General features: G+C 40.1%; 1 protein-coding gene across 1 annotated transcript in view; it reads right to left on the bottom strand.

Moving 5' to 3' along the window:
- The window catches only part of CRY1 (cryptochrome circadian regulator 1), a 77291-nt gene that overhangs the window by 32450 nt on the left and 20237 nt on the right, over positions 1 to 24604 (bottom strand). The window contains exons 2-4 of the mRNA XM_077828971.1: positions 5890 to 5998; positions 3267 to 3409; positions 1469 to 1653 (exon numbers count right to left, since the gene is read on the bottom strand). Coding sequence (XP_077685097.1) covers positions 1469 to 1653; positions 3267 to 3409; positions 5890 to 5998 — 437 coding nt within the window. The remainder of the gene's footprint in view (positions 1 to 1468; positions 1654 to 3266; positions 3410 to 5889; positions 5999 to 24604) is intronic.

Below are 24604 nucleotides of genomic sequence, written 5' to 3'. Positions count from 1 at the left end.
GTCAAAAAGTTCAATTTGTCAGTATCTCTTTGATTCACCATGCTAGGATTAGTCTGACATGTTTTCACATGTGCACTTGTGTTTGCGAGATTAAAACAACGATAACTACACAGATCATTACTGTAAACAGTATTATGTAAAAAGTGATGTGCAAAGTTGTTACTAAGTGTTGAATTATATGCTAAACTGATCAAATACATATTTTACTTTTTGTTCTATTAAACCAAGTTGTGTTATTTGAATTGAACTGGACTAGACAGAGCAGTGGAGGTCTGACAAGATTTTTCCAGACACCTGTGGTGACAGCCTGAAGGCAAAGTAATAGTCATATTTGCTTGTGTTTAATGGAAGTGACTGAAGACTAAATACACTAAAAACAGAATGAGGATAAAAGAGTCTTTTTATTATTTTACTTTCTTTACTTTATCATAATGTCTTTGTGACTTTGCAGAAATAGGTTTTTAGCACTGGTTTGTATGAACACAGGGTGCTATCCTGGAGCACAAAGATACGGAAGGTGTTCAACGCAAAAGAGGAGCTGTAAGGATATAAGCAGGAGTGTTGTAAGAAAGACACGAGAAGTAATTCTTCTGCTCTACTCTGCGCTGATTAGGCCTCAACTGGAGTATTGTGTCCAGTTCTGGGCACCACATTTCAGAAAAGATGTGGACAAACTGGAGAAAGTCCAGAGAAGAGCAACAAAAATTATTAAAGGTCTAGAAAACATTATCTATGAGAGAAGATTGAAAAAATTGGGTTTGTTTAGTCTGGAAAAGAGAAGACTGAGAGGGGACATGATAACAGTTTTCAAGTACATAAAAGGTTGTTACAAGGAGGAGGGAGAAAAATTGTTCTTCTTAACCTCTGAGGATAGGACAAGAAACAATGGGCTTAAATTGCAGCATGGGAGATTTAGGTTGGACATTAGGAAAAACTTCCTAACTGTCAGGGTGGTTAAGCACTGGAATAAATTGCTTAGGGAGGTTGTGGAATCTCCATTATTGGGGGTTTTTAAGAGCAGGTTAGACAAACACCTGTCAGGATTGATCTAGATAATACTTAGTCCTGCCATGAGTGCAGGGGACTGGACTAGATGACCTCTCAAGGTCCCTTCCAGTCCTATGATTCTAAGCATATTAGCTAACTACAATGTTTTCAAACGAGTGTGCTCTGAAGTGTGGTCTGATATTATGGGAAGATGGTTATGCTGCAGGAAGCCAAAAAATATAGGGTTTGACCTATCCATCTAGCCTCATACAAAAAAAAGTCTTGGAGTCACTTGTTTAGGCTTTCCACCTTTGCTGTAGGTTGATCTGATGGCAGCAGTTTTAGTTTAATTATGAAGCTTAAGCATAAAAGTCACCTGGCACCCGAACAAGATTGAAATAAGCATGTAGGACATTTTTAAAGTAATATTTAAAATGTGTCTAACATAGTGCAGTGAATGAATATAAGTCTTATAACGTACCTAGCTCTTCTAGTGACGGAACACCATATTTCTCATCATGGTCATCAGAAACTGGCGAAGTGCACTTTTCCATTACTTCTGCAGTGATGGTTTCCACTGGCATCTCCAGTGGTTCCATTCTACTGATTAAAGTCTGAAATCTTTTATAGGTAAGAGGTGGCTGTCCTCCATTTAATTCTATAATCCTGTGTTCAAAAAACAAATACCTTCATTTCATACAAGTGCATATTACAAATTTATATACATATGCACACACAGGAAATCTGTTCTTACCTGCAGTTTGAAATCTGTTTTTATGTTATATATATATATATATATATACACACACACACACACACACACAGTTTAAACCTTAATTATACAACTCCAATCCCACTAGGGAGACAGAAGAACTTAATTACATAAACAAAGTGATTATTATTCTTGCTTTCTGGGTTGAAAACAAACTTCTCATCAGTAAACAAATAACGAATAAAAATGTTTAAGGTAAACAAATATATACACATGCTCAAACAGATTAGAAACAGCAGTAAAAATAAAGTTATTGCAAAGACGAAGACATACATACAAGCCACCAATTAAATGCTTTACAACTGCAATTTGGAAGAAAATATTACTGTGGTATTCCGATGGAATAATATGGTAACTTTACTCAGGCAAAAAATGAAGATCTAATGCTTTTTATGGCAGCCACTGTACATGCATTCACACCCCCCACCCCGCTTCTATACTCCACTTTTTCCTCAAGAATAATTTGCTTCAGATATACCTAAAACTCCAGAGAACATTGAAGCAGAATTTAAACAAACCCTAATATTGTAGCATAGAATGGTCAAACCACGTTGTGCAGAGGGAGCAGCATTTTTTGTTTATTTTTTTTACTACTTCATTAATTTGTTCCCCCTCCCCCAGCTACTGATGAAACAGTGGGTTCCAAACAGTGAAAGAAAAATACAAATGTGAGGAACTACTGGAGAGATTGAAATAAATGACTTCTAAATTAGCTATAACAGTATAAAACTGGAAACTAAAACATAGCTAATAAATTTATCAAAATCTCAGTGGGACCAATACTTTACATTTTGTGGATTATGTATGTATAATAGGGATCTAGTACTAATCCATTAAATACAGTGGTCTGTAGAAAAATATAAACAAGACATCGTGCCAGGCAAGATGGTGATTTCAAGCAATCCCCAATAACCTTCTAGATACATAAATGAAAGAAAGGGAGTGTTTGAAAAATATTCGATTCAGAACTAGCTCACTAGAAACAGTTAAGGACTTTAAACTTCTTGCCATATTTGCATACTGAAGACTATAATAATTGAAGCAAGGGTGCTGATCTTGACCTTTAGTATTCTGAGCAGGTTCTTTATCACCCCGATGGTATGGAATGATAGAAAACTGTTAAAAATTGGTATATATTGCACTATATACAAAAACTAAAATTTAAACACGATAAATCCTATTTAAAGTGAATTATAGGCATTTATGCACCATATCCTCACAAAAAGTAGGCGGCCATTTTTATAGACCGATTATGGCATATTTTATTAAAGGACTGATATTTTGGCTTCCTTGAAGCATTTTGGAGTTCAAAACTCTACTTAGTATTGAAATAAGATGTCATTATTTCACTGGGGGGTGGAGAGAAGGAAGAGGAATGAAACCTGACTAAGCATACAGAAAAGAAGACTGCAAACTGTGCATTGCAGTTTCTGTGCAAAACAATGACTGAATGCTGCATAAAAACCACACATTACTACTTTGTAAACTTAAGACAGTGGTAACTTACTTGTCTAAGTCATATAACGTATGTGAAATTCGTACAATGACCTCCACTCCGGCTTCGCTAGCCAGCTTCTTAATTGCTGCATCCCTCTCCTTCCCAAATGGCTCAGAATCATATTCAATAGAAAGCTTTGCAATGTTCCATTCCTGAAATTTAGGAAAAAAGAAGTGTTGGTTAGAAACAACAGGTGCCGGGGAATGGAGGGAAAGAGACACTTATTCCGTCACACCTAATTAGATAATAATCCAGTCTTGCACATCAGCAAAAGTCAAAAACCTTAAGAGTAGCAGTAGCAAAGATAAACTAAAAGCCAGGCCTCCCTCTCGCCATTATTCAACACTTTCTCCCCCCAGAGAATAAATGCTGCCCTTTAAGCATTCCTGTCAGTTAACTGCATGGGAAGATAAATTCCCAGACAGAATTAATTCAAAAAACAAACAATCAAAGTGACCTTTAAAAAATTACCTCAAAAAAAGAGGAAACCAAGATGCAGTTTTATAGCCCCACAGCCTGAATCACCTGACATGGGCCAGCCACAGTTGTTTTATTGTGCAACAGACATACTTTTGGTGGACTCCCAGGGTATCCCACAATCCCACAGGCCTACTTTCTTTGTCCTCTGGACAGTCAAGTTTGGTGGACAGTTAAGTTTTCCCACACTGCACCACAAACATTTTGGGAGGATGCTAGGAAGTCTGGGATATGGGTGGTTGGACGCGAGCCCACATGATGCAATGTAGAGACTGGACCCAGGGTTCAACAATTCCTAACCTGGGGTTACAAATGACTGTAGAGGCTCAAGCCCTAGGTTAACAAACCCAGGGTCTGCTAACTCGAGTTCTATTAAGCCTGGGTTTACACTGCAGCGCAGACAGACTCTTAAGAGTCTTTCTGGGAGGCCTCCACAGTTTTCCTCTAGAGAGTGTTTGTGCTGAGCTGGCAGGGGCACTGTAATTGATTGGAGACCAGTGTATGGTGGGATGAAGGGTGGAAGGGAATGTTCTATCATGAGGAGTGTCCGTTTAATTTTCCAGTTCTTCCTAACTCTGAATTGAAGTGCTAAGCAGAAGCTTCATTTTTAAGAGATCTGTTTTCCCCCGAGGCAATGGATGACAGTGGGAATGCCCACGGCTCACCAGGAGGGCCTCCTGGCAAGTGGGGAAGCGTTTGAACTCCAGTTAACCAGAAATACTCTCCCGTTGAGGTAAAAACCTTCCCAGAGGGAGAATATAATAAAAAAGATAAAATGGACCTCATATAAACCAACTACTAGCTACCTTACACTAACTAAACTAACTAGGATAAGAAACATCTATAAGGCAAGCTCAAAGTGGACACTGCTGAAACTCCATCTCAGGCCAAGGTGGGTGAAAAAACAGATAGAATATCTCCTATTGAAGGCACATGTGCAGCTGAAGTGGAACATCCATAAGGACAATACTCAAAGGAGGAGAACAAGCTCTTGAGCTTCACAGAGCTCTTCCTCAGGTCTGGAGAAGTTAACCAGAGAGTATGTCTACACTGCAATTTAACATCCGCAGCTGGCCAGCGTCAGCTGACAGGGTATCAGACCCTGGACTCCAGCCCGAGCCCAAACAGCTACACCACAATTAAACAGCATCATAGCTTAAGCCCAAGTCAGCTGATGTGGGCCAGCCATGGGTGTTTAATTGCAGCGTAGACATACCCAGATGTCCAAGCGACATACAAGGTAGGACATTTTGTTAAGCATAAGGGATTCACACATAATTCCTGGCAGGTTTGAATTGTTTAGTAATAAAAGCCTCCCCACACAAAAACTTTAAATGTCCTCAATACAAGTCCTTTTAGAGTCTAGGTATCTAACTTTATCAAAATAAGTCAAGCAGCATGTAGCAGAACTAGCTTGACAGCTAGCAATTATAGCTTGATTCTATACAATTAGAAAAGTTATGATCCCCCAATTTCCAAGTTTAAGTTTATAAATTTAAGAGGAACAGTTTGAAACATTGGATTCTTTTCCCCCCTCAAAAAGATGAGACAGTGAGACACAATGGATAATACAGGGGGTAGAAGTAGCCCTCCCAGCCTACCCTGAACCCACCAAAAACCAACCAAAGGATTTAACCTCTACACAGGAATCTCATTAGATATTAGGAATGACTATAACATTTCTGTCCATGAACCTTGAACAATTTTCCCAGAATAAAAGCTTCCTCTCTACTTCAGGGGGAACTGTCAAACCAGGAGGAAAGTTAGCAACAGCATAAAATTTCTATATACGTTGCAGGCTATTATGAGCTATATTTTATTTTACACAAAAAAGAGCAAAGTCAAAATAATTTCAATCAATTAATGGGAACATCAATCAACAATGAAGCTGCTAAGCAAAAAAACCACACATGTCTTTAAATCCTTCTTTCTCAGAATAGGCGCCCAACCAAAACTTTCTAACCTTAAAAAGTAGTGAGGGATTCAAAGATATTTAGATAAGTACTGATTTAAGTTAAAGGGCAACAGGAAGTGAGTCTTCCCAGACAAAACTAGTTTGATGATTGAAAGCTAAAACTTCTGAGTGGAGGTGAAAAAGTGAATGAAAAGAAAAGTGAAGCATTTGAATTAAAACACACCTCTGCCTAGAGCTTACCTTAAAGAGCCTGGGAAACACATCTGCTGGCTGTCCACGAATCACAAACAAACGAGAATTTAATTTTCGTAGATTGGCATCAAGATCTTCAAGACACTGAAGCAGAAACCTGTAGAGAAGAAAGACCTTATTACAAAGCAACATTTACCTTCCTGAAATAATTCAAACAAACATTTTCAGTTAGGAAAGGGGGAACAGAAGTGGACAGTCAAATAGAAACTGCCAAGTTTCCAGGATTTTACAGAAGACCTGCGTTCATACATGCATATGCTTATCGAGATTCAAATTATACATACTTATTTTGACTGCAGTTGTTTATATTCACATGTATTGTTCTATACTGAATTGAAAAAAAATGTATCATACATTTTAATTTCGGAATGTACCAAAATGAATGCTAGTTATAATTTGGAGTGCAGTTATTCAATAATGGAGGGGCAGCAGGGGAGTGAAGAACAGGAGTCAGTCAGTTGTTAGGAGAATAAAAACTTTGTGTAGTAAGGCCTCATACAATATAGTAACCTAAAATGTGACTGAGTACTAGGGTAGCTAAAGTCACACTAGATGATCATAACAGTCCCCTTTTAACTTAAAAATCTATAAAAATAGGACTTCTATGTACTAATTAAGATTTGTGGCTAAATTTCATTGTCTTAGCTACCCATTCAGTAGGATTATTTAAACAGGGCAAATAAAATAGCCAAACCATGAACCCTATAAACCAGCCAAAAATGGTCTCTAGTATGGCTAGTCTACAAGTTTTCCAAATGGAGAGATTATTTTAGCAAGTCTTTCCAAGTCCATAAAACTTAAATGTGAAATTCATCACAAGTACAATTAGTTACTATGAATTAACAGTATAATTTTTTTGCATACAGCAGTTAATCTATGCAAATTAGGATATAACTGTTTTTACATATTTAACAAGGAGTATGGAGGATTAGTTAATGTTTATAAACTACTTTGTGAAATGTTATGCAAGTCTGAAGTATTCAAATGTTGCAAGCAACACACACACAAAAAACTTCCCATGGACAAGATGTAGCAAGAATAATGCATCATCATAGGTTGGGAAGAAAATACTTTGGTGTGTAAGATATACACTAACACAGTAAACTCCTTTTAGCTGCACTAAAAAGGAACTCAGTCATCACCCCTCCTCCCCCCCAATTGTACAAAAAAGAAAATTTAAGGAAGATGTTTAAATTAACTGTCAGCTCAAGTTAATCAACAGAAATAGACCCTGATGTCTATGACATCATAAAACAATCACCACAATTTAGCTAAACACTTGCAGAATCATTGATAAATAGCTTTAAACTAACAATATAGTTTTTTGCCTGCTGCTAGCCTCCATACACACAGAAATTTTATTGCTAATTCTGGTATGTGATATGATTCAATAAATGCAGAGTGATGGGTATCCCTTCCCATCAAACAAGCACACTGGCAACAGATAATTTCTAATTCACATATTTCATCTCTGCCAGCATCTCTCTGCTCCTAGCATGAGGATTTTCAGTGCTGTAATTTGTTTTGGATTAGTGCCAACAGTAACTATTTTTAAGGGGAGGATGACTAATTTTTTGACCAAAGGACAAGTGTCAATAGCAATCAAGCCTGTTCACAGAAAAGAATTGATAATCAAGAAATTCTGTTTTCTGTGGTCCTCTTGCCATCAGTGTCAAGTGATAGGTTCCAAGTAGCTGTCCCAAGCAGAATGAATACAAAGAAGCAAAAACAAAGGTTTCAGCTTTACTGACCTATCTAGGTACAGCTTCCCAGTTTCTCCATGAAGACGTGGAAGAACTAGACCCCAGCTAAACACTAAAATAGATGCAACAGTGAGCCCGGAAAGGTACATGTAGGTGAAGATGGGAGGAGGATAATGTGTGTTGGAGGACTTGCTGGCTGAACGCTATGCTTTTTTCAGTTAGCACTTACCGTGTTTAATTATTGTAACGGGATGGCCAATTCTCCTACCCACCAGGCCAAAATTACTGCTATGTGAAAAGCTGCTTTCCAGGACCAAGAGACAAAGAGGCTTCCATACACAGGTATGGATAAGGTGGATACGCAGGTAGATAAGTTTAGTTCCATAAGTCCTTTGACCCCAGGAAAGAATAAGGGGACCATCAAATAAGCCTAAAGGATTAGATACTGCAGCCTGACACAGCTTATGTAACAAGAATTAGACCCTATAGGAGACCTTTAAATACTACCCCAAAAGAAAATGAAGGCAGAGACTTGAACTACTGTACAAGGAACTAGGGAGCAGAGCCGTCCCCATGGGATGGCGAATCGGGGTGACTGCTCAACGGGAGCAGTGGGGGGCTGGTGCCTGCAGGCGAGGGCAGTGCATGGAGCCCTCTGCCCTCCCTCCCCCAGGGGCCACAGGGATGTGCTGCTGGCCGCCTCAGGCACAGGATCTGGGCAGGCAGGGAGCCTGCCTTCACCCTGCTGTGCCACGGGGCTGGCAATCCCGTGGGATGGACTGAAAGCCCTGACGGGCCAGATCCAGCCCCTGGGCCATAGTTTGCCCTCCTCTGGGCTAGAGGTTCTAGAGCTAAATCAAACAGAAGAGGAGAAATGGGGCAGCTCTGCCTCACACTTCTATATAATGGAAATGGAGCAAAAATAACACCACTGGTAACTACCCTGGAAATGGGGTTAGAATATAAAAGCCTAATCCAAGCAATACACTGTTTATCGACTCAAATTTTGCTAACATATGAAAGAGATAGTGCCAGCCCGTGCAGTCAAAGGCCTTTTCGGCATCTAAAGAAATGAGTTAAGATTCTTTAGAATTTCGTGAAGTGACAAAATATAAAATCAATTGATCTAAATTATCTGAGCCATATCTATTATGAAGGAAGCTCACCTGATTTACATGCATAACATGTGAAAGAACTTTGGTCAATTGCATAGCAAGAGCTTTAACTAAAATTTTAGCATCACAATTGATTAAAGTAATTATAGGCCAATTTCCATCTAGTCTAAGGTCTTTCCCAGGTTTAGGAATAACTGAAATTACAGCCCTTCTTTGAGTGGGTAGCAGAGTTTGCTTGTTCTTGGCCTCACTGGAACATATTCAATAATCTAGGTGTTAAAAGTTTCAGAGAACTTTTGTAAAATTCAATTGGAAACACATCTGCACCAGGAGTCCTTCCAAACGCATTTCTTTTATAGTCTGAGTCAGTTCTGTGATTTCTACAGGGGCATCTAAAAGTTCCTTCTGAGAGTCAGATATTTGTGGCAGACACAATCAACTAAAGTTATGTATAGCATCTTTACTGATTCTCTCTTCTGCTAAATATAGTTTTGAATAAAACTGTTGAAACCGTTTATCAATATCTGACTGTATTGTATATAATTTATTGCTACAGTTGCAAATAGCAGCAACCTCATTTGTTAGCCTTTTGTTTAAGTCTGTATGCCAACACCTTGACAGCTCTCTCGCCAGATTCCCAGGAGTTCTGCTTCAAACAGAACAAAACAAACTCAGCATTTTGGGACAGAAGTTTGTTGATTTCATATCTTAGATTGATGAGGGTTCTGAGTTTCTCTGTGGAGAGGGAAGACGCATAGTCTACATCCAAGGCCTTAATTTCCTTTGTAAGGCTATCAATTCTATGTTCTCTCCATTTCTTTTTAAAGGTAGCATAAGAAATGAAGGCTTTTAAAGCCTCTATGAAGGCTTTAAAAGGCTTCCCAAAAAGTGGTGGGGGCATTTGTTTAAAACAAAAAAAAGTTCTAACTCCTGCTGGACAGAGTTAATAAATGATGTATCAAACAGCAGAGAGGCATTTAATCTCCACAGTTTAGTTAGGTGTGCATACCCTGGGGGCCTAAAACATATATCTGTAGGAGCATGGTCAGATATAACAACAGTACCAATGCCACAATCAGGGACAGAGTTGATCAAGTCTTGTGACTAAGAAATAGTTCAGTCTTCAATATCTTAAATGTAGTGCCCAAAAACAAAAACCTATAGTCTCTGGCTGTAGGTTTACAGAATATGTGGAGCCTGGGTAATCCTAAATCAGCCATGTGGGCATGAAGTACCTGATGAGTATTGTGTTTTTATATGGAGACAGAGAAGATTTATCAAAGACTGGATCTAGAGTTTTGTTAAGTCTCCAGCTGTACCAGGATGGTGGTTATGTCATTTACACTTTAAAAAAAAAATATGAAAACATTTGGGATCATCTTGGTTTGGCTCATAGAGAGTGGCAATGATAATTACAGAATTGTCAATTTCAGCCTGGAGGACAGGAAATCTACCCTCATTGTCAGAAATCTAACCTTGTGCTCAGAATATTAACATTCAACTTTTTACCCATTAATATAGAATACCCCTTTCTTTAGAATTAAAGCAACTAGAAATTGAGAGGCCTACCCAATCTCTATTCAGTTTACAAGCTTCAAGTTCCACCAGATGTGCCTCCTGGAGCACGGCAATGTCAAAATTCTTTTTAAGTAATGAGGTTGTGTTGGTTTTTTTTTTTTTTCTTTTAACAGGGTTACTAAAACCCTTTATATTCCAGAAGACATTTAATTATAAGAAGCTTCATTGTTAAAAATGTATTGAAAAATATATAGTCGCATTTTGAATAAATGAGAAATTGCAAATTTTCCTGAGCAGCATACAGTTCTTGCATAGCTAAGCAGTAAAAGTTATATAATTCACGGGCTGGGTGTTGCTTCCCTTTACATATTATAAAAGAGTGAGAAAGAAATTCCCAGAATAGGAGGGCAACAAAAGAGGGTAAGTGAAAACAAAACAGAAAAGACAGCAGAGAGAAAAATACACATTGGTATCATACAATCAAAAAGAAAAATCTGTTTACACAGCCCAAAATATACAAACTTGACACGCATAGGATGCGGACAAACCAGGTGAAACTCGGAGATCCTCACACCCCTGGGACCCCAAACATTACAGATATAGTAATCGCCTAATACCAATAGAACCTTGATACACTAGTTATAAGGAAGCAGCATCTAATAAAGTGAAGCTTTATATACAATTTACTTAGCAAATGATATATTTTACACTGATGCTCCTTTCCTGTGAGCTAGGGTAATAGGAATTAAATGGAGAATAACCCTTTAACCATGAGTGATGGGGAAAAAAGAAAAGGAATTAACATATCAAAATCAACTAGAGCCCATCAACTTGTTTAGAACAGCCATATTAAATAGCAGAGAGCAATACAAATTTCATATGGTCAGACCCTTCCAAAGATGTCTCCTTTTGGGAGGGAGGAGTTTGCAGATTTTTGGAGGTACTTTCTTGCTTCCTGAGGGGAACTGAATGATACTATCTTCTCGTCATTCTTAATATGGAGCACTGCAGGTATTTAGTAAAATACTTCAAGTCCATTTTTTGGCCAACTGTTTTGCTTGGTTAAAAGCTTCCCTCACTGCAACCACATCATGGGCATAATCCTGAAAGAGGAGTATTTTAATCACTGGTTCTCCACAGAACAGCTCCTTCCCCCCGAACCTGGATTTCTTCAATATAAGCTCCTTAGTGGTAAACTTCAGGAACTTCACAATCAATGCTGTAGGCTGACCTCCTGGAGCTGGCTTGGGGGACAAGGGCCCAGTATACTCACTCTATATCAAAACAAAAAAAATCTACTGCCTAATCCAACAATTTAGATAGCAGTTTAGGGACAAATTTGGAGGGTTTACCTTTCTCTATTCCTTCAGGGACACCCTGATGTAACATCACTATGTGTGGCTTTCTAGATCAATAAGCTTGGTCTTAGTCTTGATATCATATCCTCCTCCGGGGGACTGAGTCATTTATCTGCCGCCCTGACCAGGAAAACCGAGAAGTCTGCTGCTTGCCAGGGGCTAAGATTCGCGATGTGACGGAGAGACTGCCGAGACTCATCAAGCCCTCGGATCGCTACCCCTTCCTGCTTCTCCATGAGGGCACCAATGATACTGCCAAGAATGACCTTGAGCGGATCACTGCGGACTACATGGCTCTGGGAAGAAGGATAAAGGAGTTTGAGGTGCAAGTGGTGTTCTTGTCCATCCTCCCCGTGGAAGGAAAAGGCCTGGGTAGGGACCGTCGAATCATGGAAGTCAACGAATGGCTACGCAGGTGGTGTTGGAGAAAAGGCTTTGGATTCTTTGACCATGGGATGGTGTTCCATGAAGGAGGAGTGCTGGGCAGAGACGGGCTCCACCTTACGAAGAGAGGGAAGAGCATCTTTGTGAGCAGGCTGGCTAACCTAGTGAGGAGGGCTTTAAACTAGGTTCACCAGGGGAAGGAGACCAAAGCCCTGAGGTAAGTGGGAAAGCGGGATACTGGGAGGAAGCACAGGCAGGAACGTCTGTGAGGGGAGGGCTCTTGCCTCATACTGAGAATGAGGGGCGATCAGCAGGTTATCTCAAGTGCTTATATACGAATGCACAAAGCCTTGGAAACAAGCAGGGAGAACTGGAGGTCCTGGTGATGTCAAGGAATTATGACGTGATTGGAATAACAGAGACTTGGTGGGATAACACACATGACTGGAGTACTGTCATGGATGGTTATAAGGACAGGCAGGGCAGAAAAGGTGGGGGAGTAGCACTGTATGTAAGGGAGCACTATGACTGCTCAGAGCTCCGGTACAAAACTGCAGAAAAACCTGCGTGTCTCTGGATTAAGTTTAGAAGTGTGAGCAACAAGAGTGATGTAGTGGTGGGAGTCTGCTATAGACCACCGGATCGGGGGATGAGGCTTTCTTCCGGCAACTCGCAGAAGCTACTAGATCGCACGCCCTGGTTCTCATGGGTGACTTTAATTTTCCTGATATCTGCTGGGAGAGCAATACAGCGGTGCATAGACAATCCAGGAAGTTTTTGGATAATGTAGGGGACAATTTCCTGGTGCAAGTGCTAGAGGAGCCAACTGGGGGGGAGCTTTTCTTGACCTGCTGCTCACAAACTGGGAAGAATTAGTGGGAGAAGCAAAAGTGGATGGGAATTTGGGAGGCAGTGACCATGAGTTGGTTGAGTTCAGGATCCTGACACAAGGAAGAAAGGTAAGCAGCAGGATACGGACCCTGGACTTCAGGAAAGCAGGCTGCGACTCCCTCAGGGAACGGATGGGTAGGATCCCCTGGGGGACTAACATGAAGGGGAAAGGAGTCCAGGAGAGCTGGCTGTATTTCAAGGAATCCCTGTTGAAGTTACAGGGACAAACCATCCCGATGTGTTGAAAGAATAGTAAATATGGCAGGTGACCAGCTTGGCTTAACGGTGAAATCCTAGCGGATCTTAAACATAAATAAGAAGCTTACAAGAAGTGGAAGGTCGGACATATGACCAGGGAAGAGTATAAAAATATTGCTCGGGCATGTAGGAATGAAATCAGGAGGGCCAAATCGCACCTGGAGCTGCAGCTAGCAAGAGATGTCAAGAGTAACAAGAAGGGTTTCTTCAGGTATGTTGGCAACAAGAAGAAAGCCAAGGAAAGTGTGGGCCCCTTACTGAATGAGGGAGGCAACCTAGTGACAAAGGATGTGGAAAAAGCTAATGTACTCAATGCTTTTTTTGCCTCTGTCTTCACTAACAAGGTCAGCTCCCAGACTGCTGCGCTGGGCATCACAGCATGGGGAGTAGATGGCCAGCCCTCTGTGGAGAAAGAGGTGGTTAGGGACTATTTAGAAAAGCTGGACGTGCACAAGTCCATGGGGCCGGACGCGTTGCATCCGAGAGTGCTAAAGGAATTGGCGGCTGTGATTGCAGAGCCATTGGCCATTATCTTTGAAAACTCATGGCGAACGGGGGAAGTCCCAGATGACTGGAAAAAGGCTAATGTAGTGCCAATCTTTAAAAAAGAGAAGAAGGAGGATCCTGGGAACTACAGGCCAGTCAGCCTCACTTCAGTCCCCAGAAAAATCATGGAGCAGGTCCTCAAAGAATCAATCCTGAAGCGCTTACATGAGAGGAAAGTGATCAGGAACAGCCAGCATGGATTCACCAAGGGAAGGTCATGCCTGACTAATCTAATCGCCTTCTATGATGAGATTACCGGGTTCTGTGGATGAAGGGAAAGCAGTGGATGTATTGTTGCTTGACTTTAGCAAAGCTTTTGACACGGTCTCCAACAGTATTCTTGTCAGCAAGTTAAAGAAGTATGGGCTGGATGAATGCACTATAAGGTGGGTGGAAAGTTGGCTAGACTGTCGGGCTCAACGGGTAGTGATCAATGGCTCCATGTCTAGTTGGCAGCCGGTGTCAAGTGGAGTGCCCCAGGGGTCGGTCCTGGGGCCGGTTTTGTTCAATATCTTCATAAATGATCTGGAGGATGGTGTGGATTGCACTCTCAGAAAATTTGTGGATGATACTAAACTAGGAGGAGTGACAGATACACTGGAGGGCAGGGACAGGATACAGAGGGACCTAGACAAATTGGAGGATTGGGCCAAAAGAAATCTGATGAGGTTCAATAAGGATAAGTGCAGGGTCCTGCACTTAGGATGGAAGAATCCAATGCACCGCTACAGACTAGGGACCGAATGGCTAGGCAGCAGTTCTGCAGAAAAGGACCTAGGGGTGACAGTGGACGAGAAGCTGGATACGAGTCAGCAGTGTGCCCTTGTTGCCAAGAAGGCCAATGGCATTTTGGGATATATAAGTAGGGGCATAGCGAGCAGATCGAGGGACGTGATTGTCCCCCTCTATTCGACATTGGTGAGGCCTCATCTGGAGTACTGTGTCCAATTTTGGGCCCCACACTACAAGAAGGATGTGGATAAATTGGAGAGAGTCCAGCAAAGGGCAACAAAAATGATTAGGGGTCTGGAACACATGACTTATGAGGAGAGGCTGAGGGAACTGGGATTGTTTAGTCTGCAGAAGAGAAGAATGAGGGGTGGATTTGATAGCTGCTTTCAACTACCTGAGAGGTGGTTCTAGACTATTCTCAGTGGTAGAAGAGGACAGGACAAGGAGTAATGGTCTCAAGTTGCAGCAGGGGAGGTTTAGGTTGGATATTAGGAATAACTTTTTCACTAGGAGGGTGGTGAAACACTGGAATGCGTTACCTAGGGAGGTGGTAGAATCTCCTTCCTTAGAAGTTTTTAAGGTCAGGCTTGACAAAGCCCTGGCTGGGATGATTTAATTGGGGATTGGTCCTGCTTTGAGCAGGGGGTTGGACTAGATGACCTCCTGAGGTCACTTCCAACCCTGATATTCTATGATTACAGTTCTTCATAACCTGTAACTTGTTCTCTTTGAAAAAATTTTTCCATTTCAGAAATGCTGTGTTCTTCTTCACCCATCCTGTCTGGATAGAGCTTGTGGTGCACTCTGAATCTCAATCATGGCGGTCTGTAGGGGGGAAACTGTAGATTTAAATTTCAACAGTATCTGCAACCACCTGCTGTATTACAGCCATCAGCTGCATTTCATCAGGTTCAGCCATCATTTTGTTTGTAGAAGTGGTGACGGAGGCAGATCTCCTCTGTTTTTTCAGTGCTTTCTGCTGGAGAAAGGAAGATGCACAGCTTGAGGGCATCTTGAGAGTTTGTCACATTCTGGGGTGCAATACAGACCAGTGAGGAGTTGTGTCACTGCCTGCTTCACAACCTTGGGTACCTCACGATGCTTTGCTGGTCAGCTCTAGTTTTATAGTTATTTCGCTGGCATCCATATTTATGCTTTACTATGGTTTTATTTCCCTTTCTTGAAATAAACAAACAGAAAATAATAAAGCTGTAGCCTTTCTTGTGACTGTTCCCAGCCACCACACTTCAGACCCACTTAAAACTGTTCTACCAGTGCTTAAAGTGTAAATCACAGTTAAAAATACCAAGATGAGTATAAATCCTGCTTTGACTATGCCACTATCACATTCTGGGATGCAATCCAGGCCAGTGAGGAACTGTGTCATCACCTGCCCCACCTGCTCCACAATCTCACACTGCATTGCTATTGCAACTCCCAACCCGGGCTGCTCACAAACAGCCTACCAGCATGCATGTCACACCCTGAGCGTCTGTGTATAGACAAAAGATAAAAAGCTGATAAAGAACACTCAGCATGGATTTGTCAAGAGTAAATTGTGTCAAACCAACCTAATACCTTTCTTTCACAGGACAACAAGCCTTGTGAACGGAGGAAAGTGGTAGATGTGGTACATCTTAACTTTAGCAAGGCTTTTGATACTGTCTCACATGACAGTCTCATGAACTAGGGAAATACAGCCTAGATACAGCTACAATACGATGGGTAAGGCTAAGATTTGTCACGGTTATTTTTAGTAAAAGTCATGGACAGGTCACGGGCAATAAATAAAAATTCACAGAAGCCATGACCTGTCTGTGACTGTTGCTGCTGCAGCTCCATGGTTTCCCCTGCCATCTGGTGGCTGGGAGCTGCAGGGTTCTTCCTCCTCCTTCCCCATTGCAAGGCTGTCCCGGGTTGCTGGAAGGCTGAGGAGGGCCCCCTGAGGAGGCTGTGTTATCTGTCACTGGAAACCTGCAGGGGGACCCTGAGGAGGCTGTTGCCAAAACCCTGCCGGGGCCCCACTGGCTGCCAGGTACAGTCCCGCAGACCCAGGGGCTAAAGCAGAATATTTCACGGAGGTCTCTCTCTGGAAGTCACACCTTCTGTGACTTCCATGACATAAACACAGCATTAATGATGGGTGCATAACTGTTCCCAGAGAGTAAGTTATCAGTAGTTCACAGTCAAGCTGGAATGCCATATCGAGCAGGATCCTGCAGGAATTGGTCCTGGGTCCAGTTCTGTTCAATATCTTCATCAATTATTTAGATAAATGCATAGAGAGTACACTTAAAGTTTGCAGACAATACCAAGCTGGGACAGGTTGCAAGTGCTTTGGAGAATAGGATTAAAATTCAAAATGATCTGGATAAACTGGAGAAACGGTCTGAAGTAAACAGGATGAAGTTCAATAAGGACAAATGCAAAGTACTCCACTTAGGAAGGAACAATCAGTTGCACACATACAAAATGGGAAATGACTGTCTAGGAAGAGGTACTGCGGAAAGGGATCTGGGGGCCATAGTGGATCACAAGCTAAATGAGCCAACAATGTAATACTCTTGCAAAAAAAATATCATCATTCTGGGCTCTATTAGCAGGAGTGTTGTTAGTAAGACATGAGCTACTCAGCACTAAGGCCTCAATTGGAGTACTGTGTCCACTTCTGGGTGCCACATTTCAGGGAAGATGTGGACAAATCGGAGAAAGTCCAGAGGAGAGTAACAAAAATGATTAAAAGTCTAGAAAACATGACCTATGAGGAAAGATTGAAAAAAATGGGTTTGTTTAGTTTGGAGAAGAAAAGACCAAAGGGGGACATAACAGTTTTCAAGTACATAAAAAAGGTTGTTACAAGGAAGAGGGAGAAAAAATTTCTCATTAATCTCTCAGGATATGACAAGGAACCAATGGAATTAAATTGCAGCAAAGGTGATTTAGGTTGGACATCAGGAAAACCTTCCTGTCAGGGTAATTAAGCACTGGAATAAATTGCCTAGGGAGGTTTGTGGAATCTCCATCATTGGAGGTTTTTAAGAACAGGTTAGACAAACACCTGTCAGGAATGGTCTAGTTATTACTTAGTCCTGCCTTGAGTGAGGAAAAATTAGGTCACTTTTCAGCAAATGGCTTCCACAAGCAATAGGCTTAGATTTGCTAGTTATGTGTAGCGAAAGATCCTACTGGTCTCAGGAAAGATTTTTAGCAGGGTTTACACATTGCTGCATATTCATCTTACCTGTTCATAAAATCATCTGTGCACACCAGCCTTATTTTGATGTGTTCAGATTTTACATGTGAACTTTTGAAAGTGAGACAATGAATTCCATATACAATTTGACCATTTTAATCACAAAAACATGTTATTTCTGACAATCCCAAACATACTGCCTGTGATCTGAAATCTAAATTGCATTTTCTGGCTTTTACTTCCTAACAATCACCAGTAACTCTGACACACCTAATATGTACTATAGCTATAAAGTGAAATTGAGGTACACAGATGTCCACTCAAGATTAAGATTCTACAGTTTGAATTTTAGCTTATAATTCTGTTGACAGCAAGGCGGCCAGAATAAAATCCAGTATATCACAGCAGTACTGGCTTCACAGTATTAACAGGAGTAAAATCTTTGTCCATGGGAAAAAGTGAATATAAATAGGCCTGGAAGGATAAGTTTATTGATAAACGTCCATAAAGGTTGATTTCACCACACACAAAATGAGGACAAAAATATTTCCATCAACATGAATTAATACTTACAGATAGGCAAAGAAAGAAAAATACTGCTTGACAACTTTCATTTAACTTTGTATATTTTGACATGTGATATTGACCATTTGTGTTTTAATGGTCATAAAGCTTTTGAATCTCAATGTTTACTCTCGTTAATTATTCTGAAGCCCCCATAATTTCCCATAACTGTGAGAAATTAAAATTGATAAAAAAATTAAAAATGCTTAAAAATAAACATTGATATTATCTGTCAAAATTATAATAAAATAAATACAAAATTCTGCCAAGCCTAAATATAAGGCTGTCAAATAAGGTGATGACATTTTTATTTAGGCTGCAGTTTTCAAAAACTGTGTGACTACAGCGAGACTCTTAAGGCTCTTACTAAGTAAGTGGCCTGATTTTTAGGAGCAATGATCATCCAGCAAGTCCCACAGAACTTACGTAGATCCAGCTGTGGCAATCTCAAGTGTAGATAGATATTCACTGGGAACTGCTAGGTGCTCAGAACTTTTGAAAGTTAGGACACTTATTTAGGAATCTAAATAGGGAAATAGGAGCTTAACTTTGGTCATTCATTTTTGAGTCACTTTCCTCAACATAATTTACAAATGTTAATTTCAAACATATTTCAAGTTTTATTCAGGATAAATTCTTTTGAATATCGAATTGCCAGGCAGAGCAAAACATTTTATATTAATTATCATTTCAACACACACACAGAACTTGTATTGTATCTTTTTAAAATCAGATCCTATACTATAAATAGTCTTTTTTTTAAGGAGACCAGAAGAGTTTTGTTTAAGATTATTTTGTTCCTAGCTTTTAAGAAGAAACTTAAAATTACAAGGTAGTTTTATCCTAGGAGTAATCATTAGGATTCTGTGGGAGGTGTCTGTATAATCATAAAAAAATTGTTGCAACTGGGAAGGCAAACAGGTATACCAATAAGTTTTTGTACAGGCAACACGTACATAAGGAGAACAGATTAAATATTTTAGGATATTATTCATGATACCTCATGCATTTTGCCTCCAGGACATACTGCAAAGAACTGACACCACTGTTAAGTACTTTCTACTGCAGTAAAATTTGAATCTATAAAGTCATAAATTGAAGTTGTCTATATTAATAAGAAACTAAACAGACATGCTGAGATTAAATTAAAAAACTGATTGCCAGTCCATGCAAACGCCCTTTTATTTAGCTGGACAATTATCTGCACCTCATTTTTGACTATGCAACCTCACTCCCATTTTTATATTTGAACCTCCATACAAAAAATTATAAGGCTGTCAAGTGCAAGACTATGTTAGGACACTAGCTCTCACGCACAGGCTCTCTCTCCTAAAACCCGATTAAGCAGCTTCTCATATTTCCTATGTCTATTTTATCTTCATCTTCCCACATTTTCAGAGATACCATTGGTTAGACCCTTCTGCTTCATCCTTTCACAAAATTTAGTACTGTGCAAGACGTAACAGGGAGAAAGAAGGTTATATATTATTAAGCAAAGTCAGCTTTAAATTGTTAGATATGCATGAGGAATTTTAATTTATACTAAAGCTTTAAAACTGTTAAACATATTAATGCCTTTTCCTCCTCCCTTGTTAAAAAACAAACTCACTCCAGACTACTGCACTTGGTAATAAGGTCTGTTATTCTGTCATTTAACCAGTTAGATCATATATGAAACTTTTTTTTAATTCAACTACACATGTTCATTGCATTAACATCTATATGAGGCAGATGACGTATGATTGTTTTAGTTAGATAAAATCTGTCACTTAGACTGCTGAGATACAGTACAGCACTATCAGAGATTTCAGCAAATTGAATGCCATGCCAGCATATTTTCTTATTACATTGGTTTGTAGCAATCAGTCACTACATAGTAGGGCCAGTATGTTCTTGTAAACAGATTAAGCTCAGACAGGATTTAAATATTATGTACACTCCGCAGCATCACTTGGCACTGGGATGGACTGCTACCTTCCTATCACCAAATCAAGGTCCTTCAGAAAGATGCCTGTTTTATTGATTCATTTAATTTCATATCAATTTTATACTTTTACAATACAATATGCAAGTTACTGTGACTTTCAAAGGCTGAAAAAGTATTTAATAAGGAAGTTCATATTTTGTATTGTTTTCCATGCTTTACACTAACAGACAACATGGTTTTCACGTGTTAGTACAAGTTAAACTTTATGCAAAAAAGAAAAGTGAATGAGGCAACAAGGGGATTTTTTTGGCTATTTTATCAGTAAACAATTCTTATTCTCTTCACTGCCACCATGTCAAAGCAGTGATGGGAGGAGGAAAAGAATACTACAAGATGTAGCTTTGGATAATCCAGTGTAATTGCAGAGTTCCATTTCATCCGATGAAGTGAGCTGTAGCTCACGAAAGCTTATGCTCAAATAAATTGGTTAGTCTCTAAAATGCCACAAGTACTCGTTTTCTTTTTTGCGAATACAGATTAACACGGCTGCTCCTCTGAAACTAAGCTGTGAGCCATCTAGCATAGGTCTTTTAAACTAGACCCAGTGGGGTTACTTGTCATGCAGCAACAGGAGCTCTGTCCATTCAGGTCCTTGAAGGCTGCCTGAACTGTGAGGTTCCCCCTAACTAGCACGTTACAAGATCAGTTACAGTGGTAGATATTAACTAGAAGCAAATAAGTATCTGAATCCGTCCCAACTTGTTTGGTGAACTACAGAACGTTGCTTCCTTATGTTCTACTCCCTACTATGACCTTTTTCAACCACATTACTGTACTTTTAGCTTATTGTTCTCTGGGATGTGAAGTGTACAATAGAAGATTTCTCTGTGCGCTACAGGATCATCAGTGCTTTTCAAAAGTAGTACCCTGTCCCTGTTTCCTGCTTGGTGGGCAATATACACAATGGCAAATTTAAACTAGACCAAATAAAGCTATGCTATTGATATACTACCACCTGTAAAATTCTATAATCTAAATACTAAACATTAGTGTATCTCATGTCCAAAGGATGTATAAAATCTCCACCACCCCATTTCCACCCTTCCTGCAGCAGCTGAATTGTTGTACTTACTGCACACTGTACTGATTCTGTGAGGTGTGATCTTTATATTTAGTGTCTTCATAGTAGATGCGTGGTGTGTCTGTGCATGTTTTTTTCTTACTAGGAGCAGTTGGCTGGAAAATGAAAGCAAACTGAATTTTCCTTTTTCTTTGAAACTAAGTGACAAGCCCAACACATTTAAAAAAACAAAACAAAAAAAACCCCAACCACATTTCTCTCCCCTTTTAGAGATTTTTTTTCCTACATAAAAGTAATGATATGTCTGATCCAGTTACCAGTAGGTCAGTTGATATTTGGACCAGCATGAGATCTCCTCATTCTATGCTCAGGAAGGTCCCAGCATCTGCTGTCTTCCTGTTAGACAGGATGTTGATGTATCAGAGTTCACTTTGGCCACATGACAGTTATGTGGTCTTGTAAACTCTCACCTGCTATGATAGGCTGGAGCCTTCAAGAGAATCATATCGGCATTTTTTTTTTTTTTTAAAGTCACCAACTGTTCTCCAAAGTATATCCGGGCTCCTGCTCCTCTCAATTCTCAGTACCTTTAATTAAGTTCAGGTGGTCTTTGGCACAGCTGAGGACACACTTCAGCTGCTCTTTGGTGCACCTGAGACACAGACTGTAAAGGACCAGGGCATAGGCAGTCTAGCCTCCTGGTCACAAGTCAAGGATGGTTACAAGGCAGTAGTCAACGAGCAGGGATTGGAGTAATCACCAGTGCCAGGATCAGTAGGCAAGAGTCAGGGTCAGAGTCAGGGACCAGAGATCAGAGTTACCATGCTGGAATCAGGAAGAAAGTCACTGTCAGAGGCTGGAAATCAGAAAGTGAGAAGTCACAGCAGGCCAGAAGTCTGTGTGGTTGCACAACTTCTTAGGGCACCTTTTTAGTGAGCAATGGCCAATCAGAAGGCCACAGAGTCCTGTCACTTTGGACCTTTTGGGCGGTAATTCCTGCAGTGCCTAATGGATGTGGTTCCACATAGGTTCCTGGTGGTGATATGGGAATGTCGACTGTCCCAGTTTCTGTAGACCTGGGTTCTAGTCCCACAGATCCTTATACAGAAGGAGGACATTAAAATAACTCTTGGATGTGGATTGGTGTCATATGAATTTGAAATTTTTGGAATATGAATCATACCAGACAGTTTAGGATGTGCATCAGCAGTTTTATGCAACATTTTAGGCCTCTAAAACCGTGGTGTACAACCTCCACGCATATTTGGTGTGTGAGTTTTTGGGGGATTTTTAAAGTTCTTTATGATGATCTGCTGGAGGCCACATCAGCTTTGACAGAACTTAAGCTTTCATTTAAAAATAATTACTACTGGCTATGGTTGCAAAACAACTATTTTACTGCTGCTCATTTTCACAGAAATATCTAGCTAGTGTATTTATCCCATCTAGCTGGATATCACAGAAATTAAAGATGGAAAGATCTATTATATCAGTAGCAAAATCTCAGGCCACTGGACTGCCCCACACTCAAATTCCTCTCTAGAGGAGCAGCATTCTGGTGAAAGCTGAATGGTGCAGAGAAAGAAACCAGTCAGAGCTCCTGTGTGTGTTAGATAGGTCAGAGCAAAAATCCAAGGGTTTGATCATCAACTGGTCATTGAAACTTGTGGAAGGCAACTACTACTGCAAAACTCACTCTAGGAGTCTAAAATCATTTACTGACTCACCACAGCAAAATATTCTCAGGTACTTAAAACTTCACAGGCGAGTGGGACTTTTGTTTTCTGCTAGTACGGAAGACTGGCCATTTACATTCAGCACCAAACTTTCACATAGACAACTTCAGCCAAATGACCTTTTCCCACTTTATGTCCAGCAAAATGTTCAAGAAACACGTGGCTACTGTGTGCTTGCTGAAAAGATCAAGCAGCTTCAAGATTCATTTGAGCAATGACTTAAAGATTTTCGAAGAGGAACAAAAAAAAATTCACCTAAACTCAAAAATAGTGTAAATTAGTCAGAATTAAATTACTCCAGACTACTTCAATTTAAATTTCACAATGGAAACAACTGATTTTTCTATACAGAAAATACATGCCAAGCAACAGCTATCCAAAGTTATGTCGCAGGGCTATTTGTGCAAAAACTCTTTGAAAGTACTTATTTGTGAACAGACCTTTCTATTATGAATTTAAACATCAGTTAAAGGAACAAACAAACAATAAAGGCCAAACAGTGAGTAAGGCCTTTGTATGGGAGCAATAAAGTTTTCTTGTCCAACTGCTGGAAGGCAGGCTACATTCACACTGCCTGAGCTAGCAAAGAAGTACTAAAAAAGTGCTGACATTTCTACAGGAATCTGAAATAAAACAACAAAACACACACCCCAAACCCCACTGTGCATTCCACAATATGTTCTGCCTCTTCAGAGAAAACAAGCTTGTCATCGAGAAGTTTCCAAGAAGCAATACCAATCTTCCCAGGGACATTTGTTCTCCTGCAGCCTTGAAATCAGGTTTTGTATGCATTTTGTAAGCTCCTACGTACTCTGACACTACTCAACATCATGTTGAGTAAACATGTTTTTTCTTTAAGCTTTTTCAGTACAAATACACACTCTATGGATAGGTTTTCTCCCTACAACAAGGTCCAGAATCTTTTGGAAAACTCTGCTAGTTAGGGACCATGAGGATCTTCCTTCAAGTGATGGAAATTTCAAAGTGAGCTGTAGCTCACGAAAACTTATGCTCAAATAAATTGGTTAGTCTCTAAGGTGCCACTGGTACTCCTTTTCTTTTTATAAGGAAATATGGCATCCATAAATGCTGTTCCTGACAAATGCCAGAAGAGTATGTCAAAATCACTCTGGTTACTTCAACTTGCTAGCTGAGCTATTTCTTTGTTTTTCTCCACAGTTATGGACAGTATAGGTTTTTGTTTTTATGTTTTGTCTCAACAACAAAAAAAAACCTTTGGAGACCTTTCGTTCCTGGAATTGCCTTTAACACATGGATGGCAGACTCAGCAAAAAAACCCTGGGTTTAAGGAAGGCCTTTCTTGTGAACATGAATTTTCTGGTCTCAGACCCTTATACCTGATAACTTAAATAATAAGTATTCACCAATCAGTTCTCCAGCTGCCTTAAATATACTAGAAAGGTCTATAAGGATGAAAATTCTTTTCACTAGTCATACTTAGCTTAGCTTTTCAGACAGATTCAAACTGAGAACTGGCTCCATCCAGACCCTTCTCTTTAATTCTGATCACAGGATGCCTTTAAGTTTAGTTCCGAGACAGCCTCATTGCTAGGATAGACTTGATAGTCTGCTATGTCATATGAGGCCTCAGACTTTGTTCCATTATCAATAGACTGAAGAAAGGAGAGACGACACCATCATTCCACAAAATCCTGTTCTTCCTTTGGGAGCTCTAC

The sequence above is a fragment of the Eretmochelys imbricata genome, chromosome 1 (assembly GCF_965152235.1).
Source record: "Eretmochelys imbricata isolate rEreImb1 chromosome 1, rEreImb1.hap1, whole genome shotgun sequence".
Classification (NCBI taxonomy): domain Eukaryota; kingdom Metazoa; phylum Chordata; order Testudines; family Cheloniidae; genus Eretmochelys; species Eretmochelys imbricata.
This window is presented reverse-complemented; position numbering and strand designations above follow the sequence as displayed.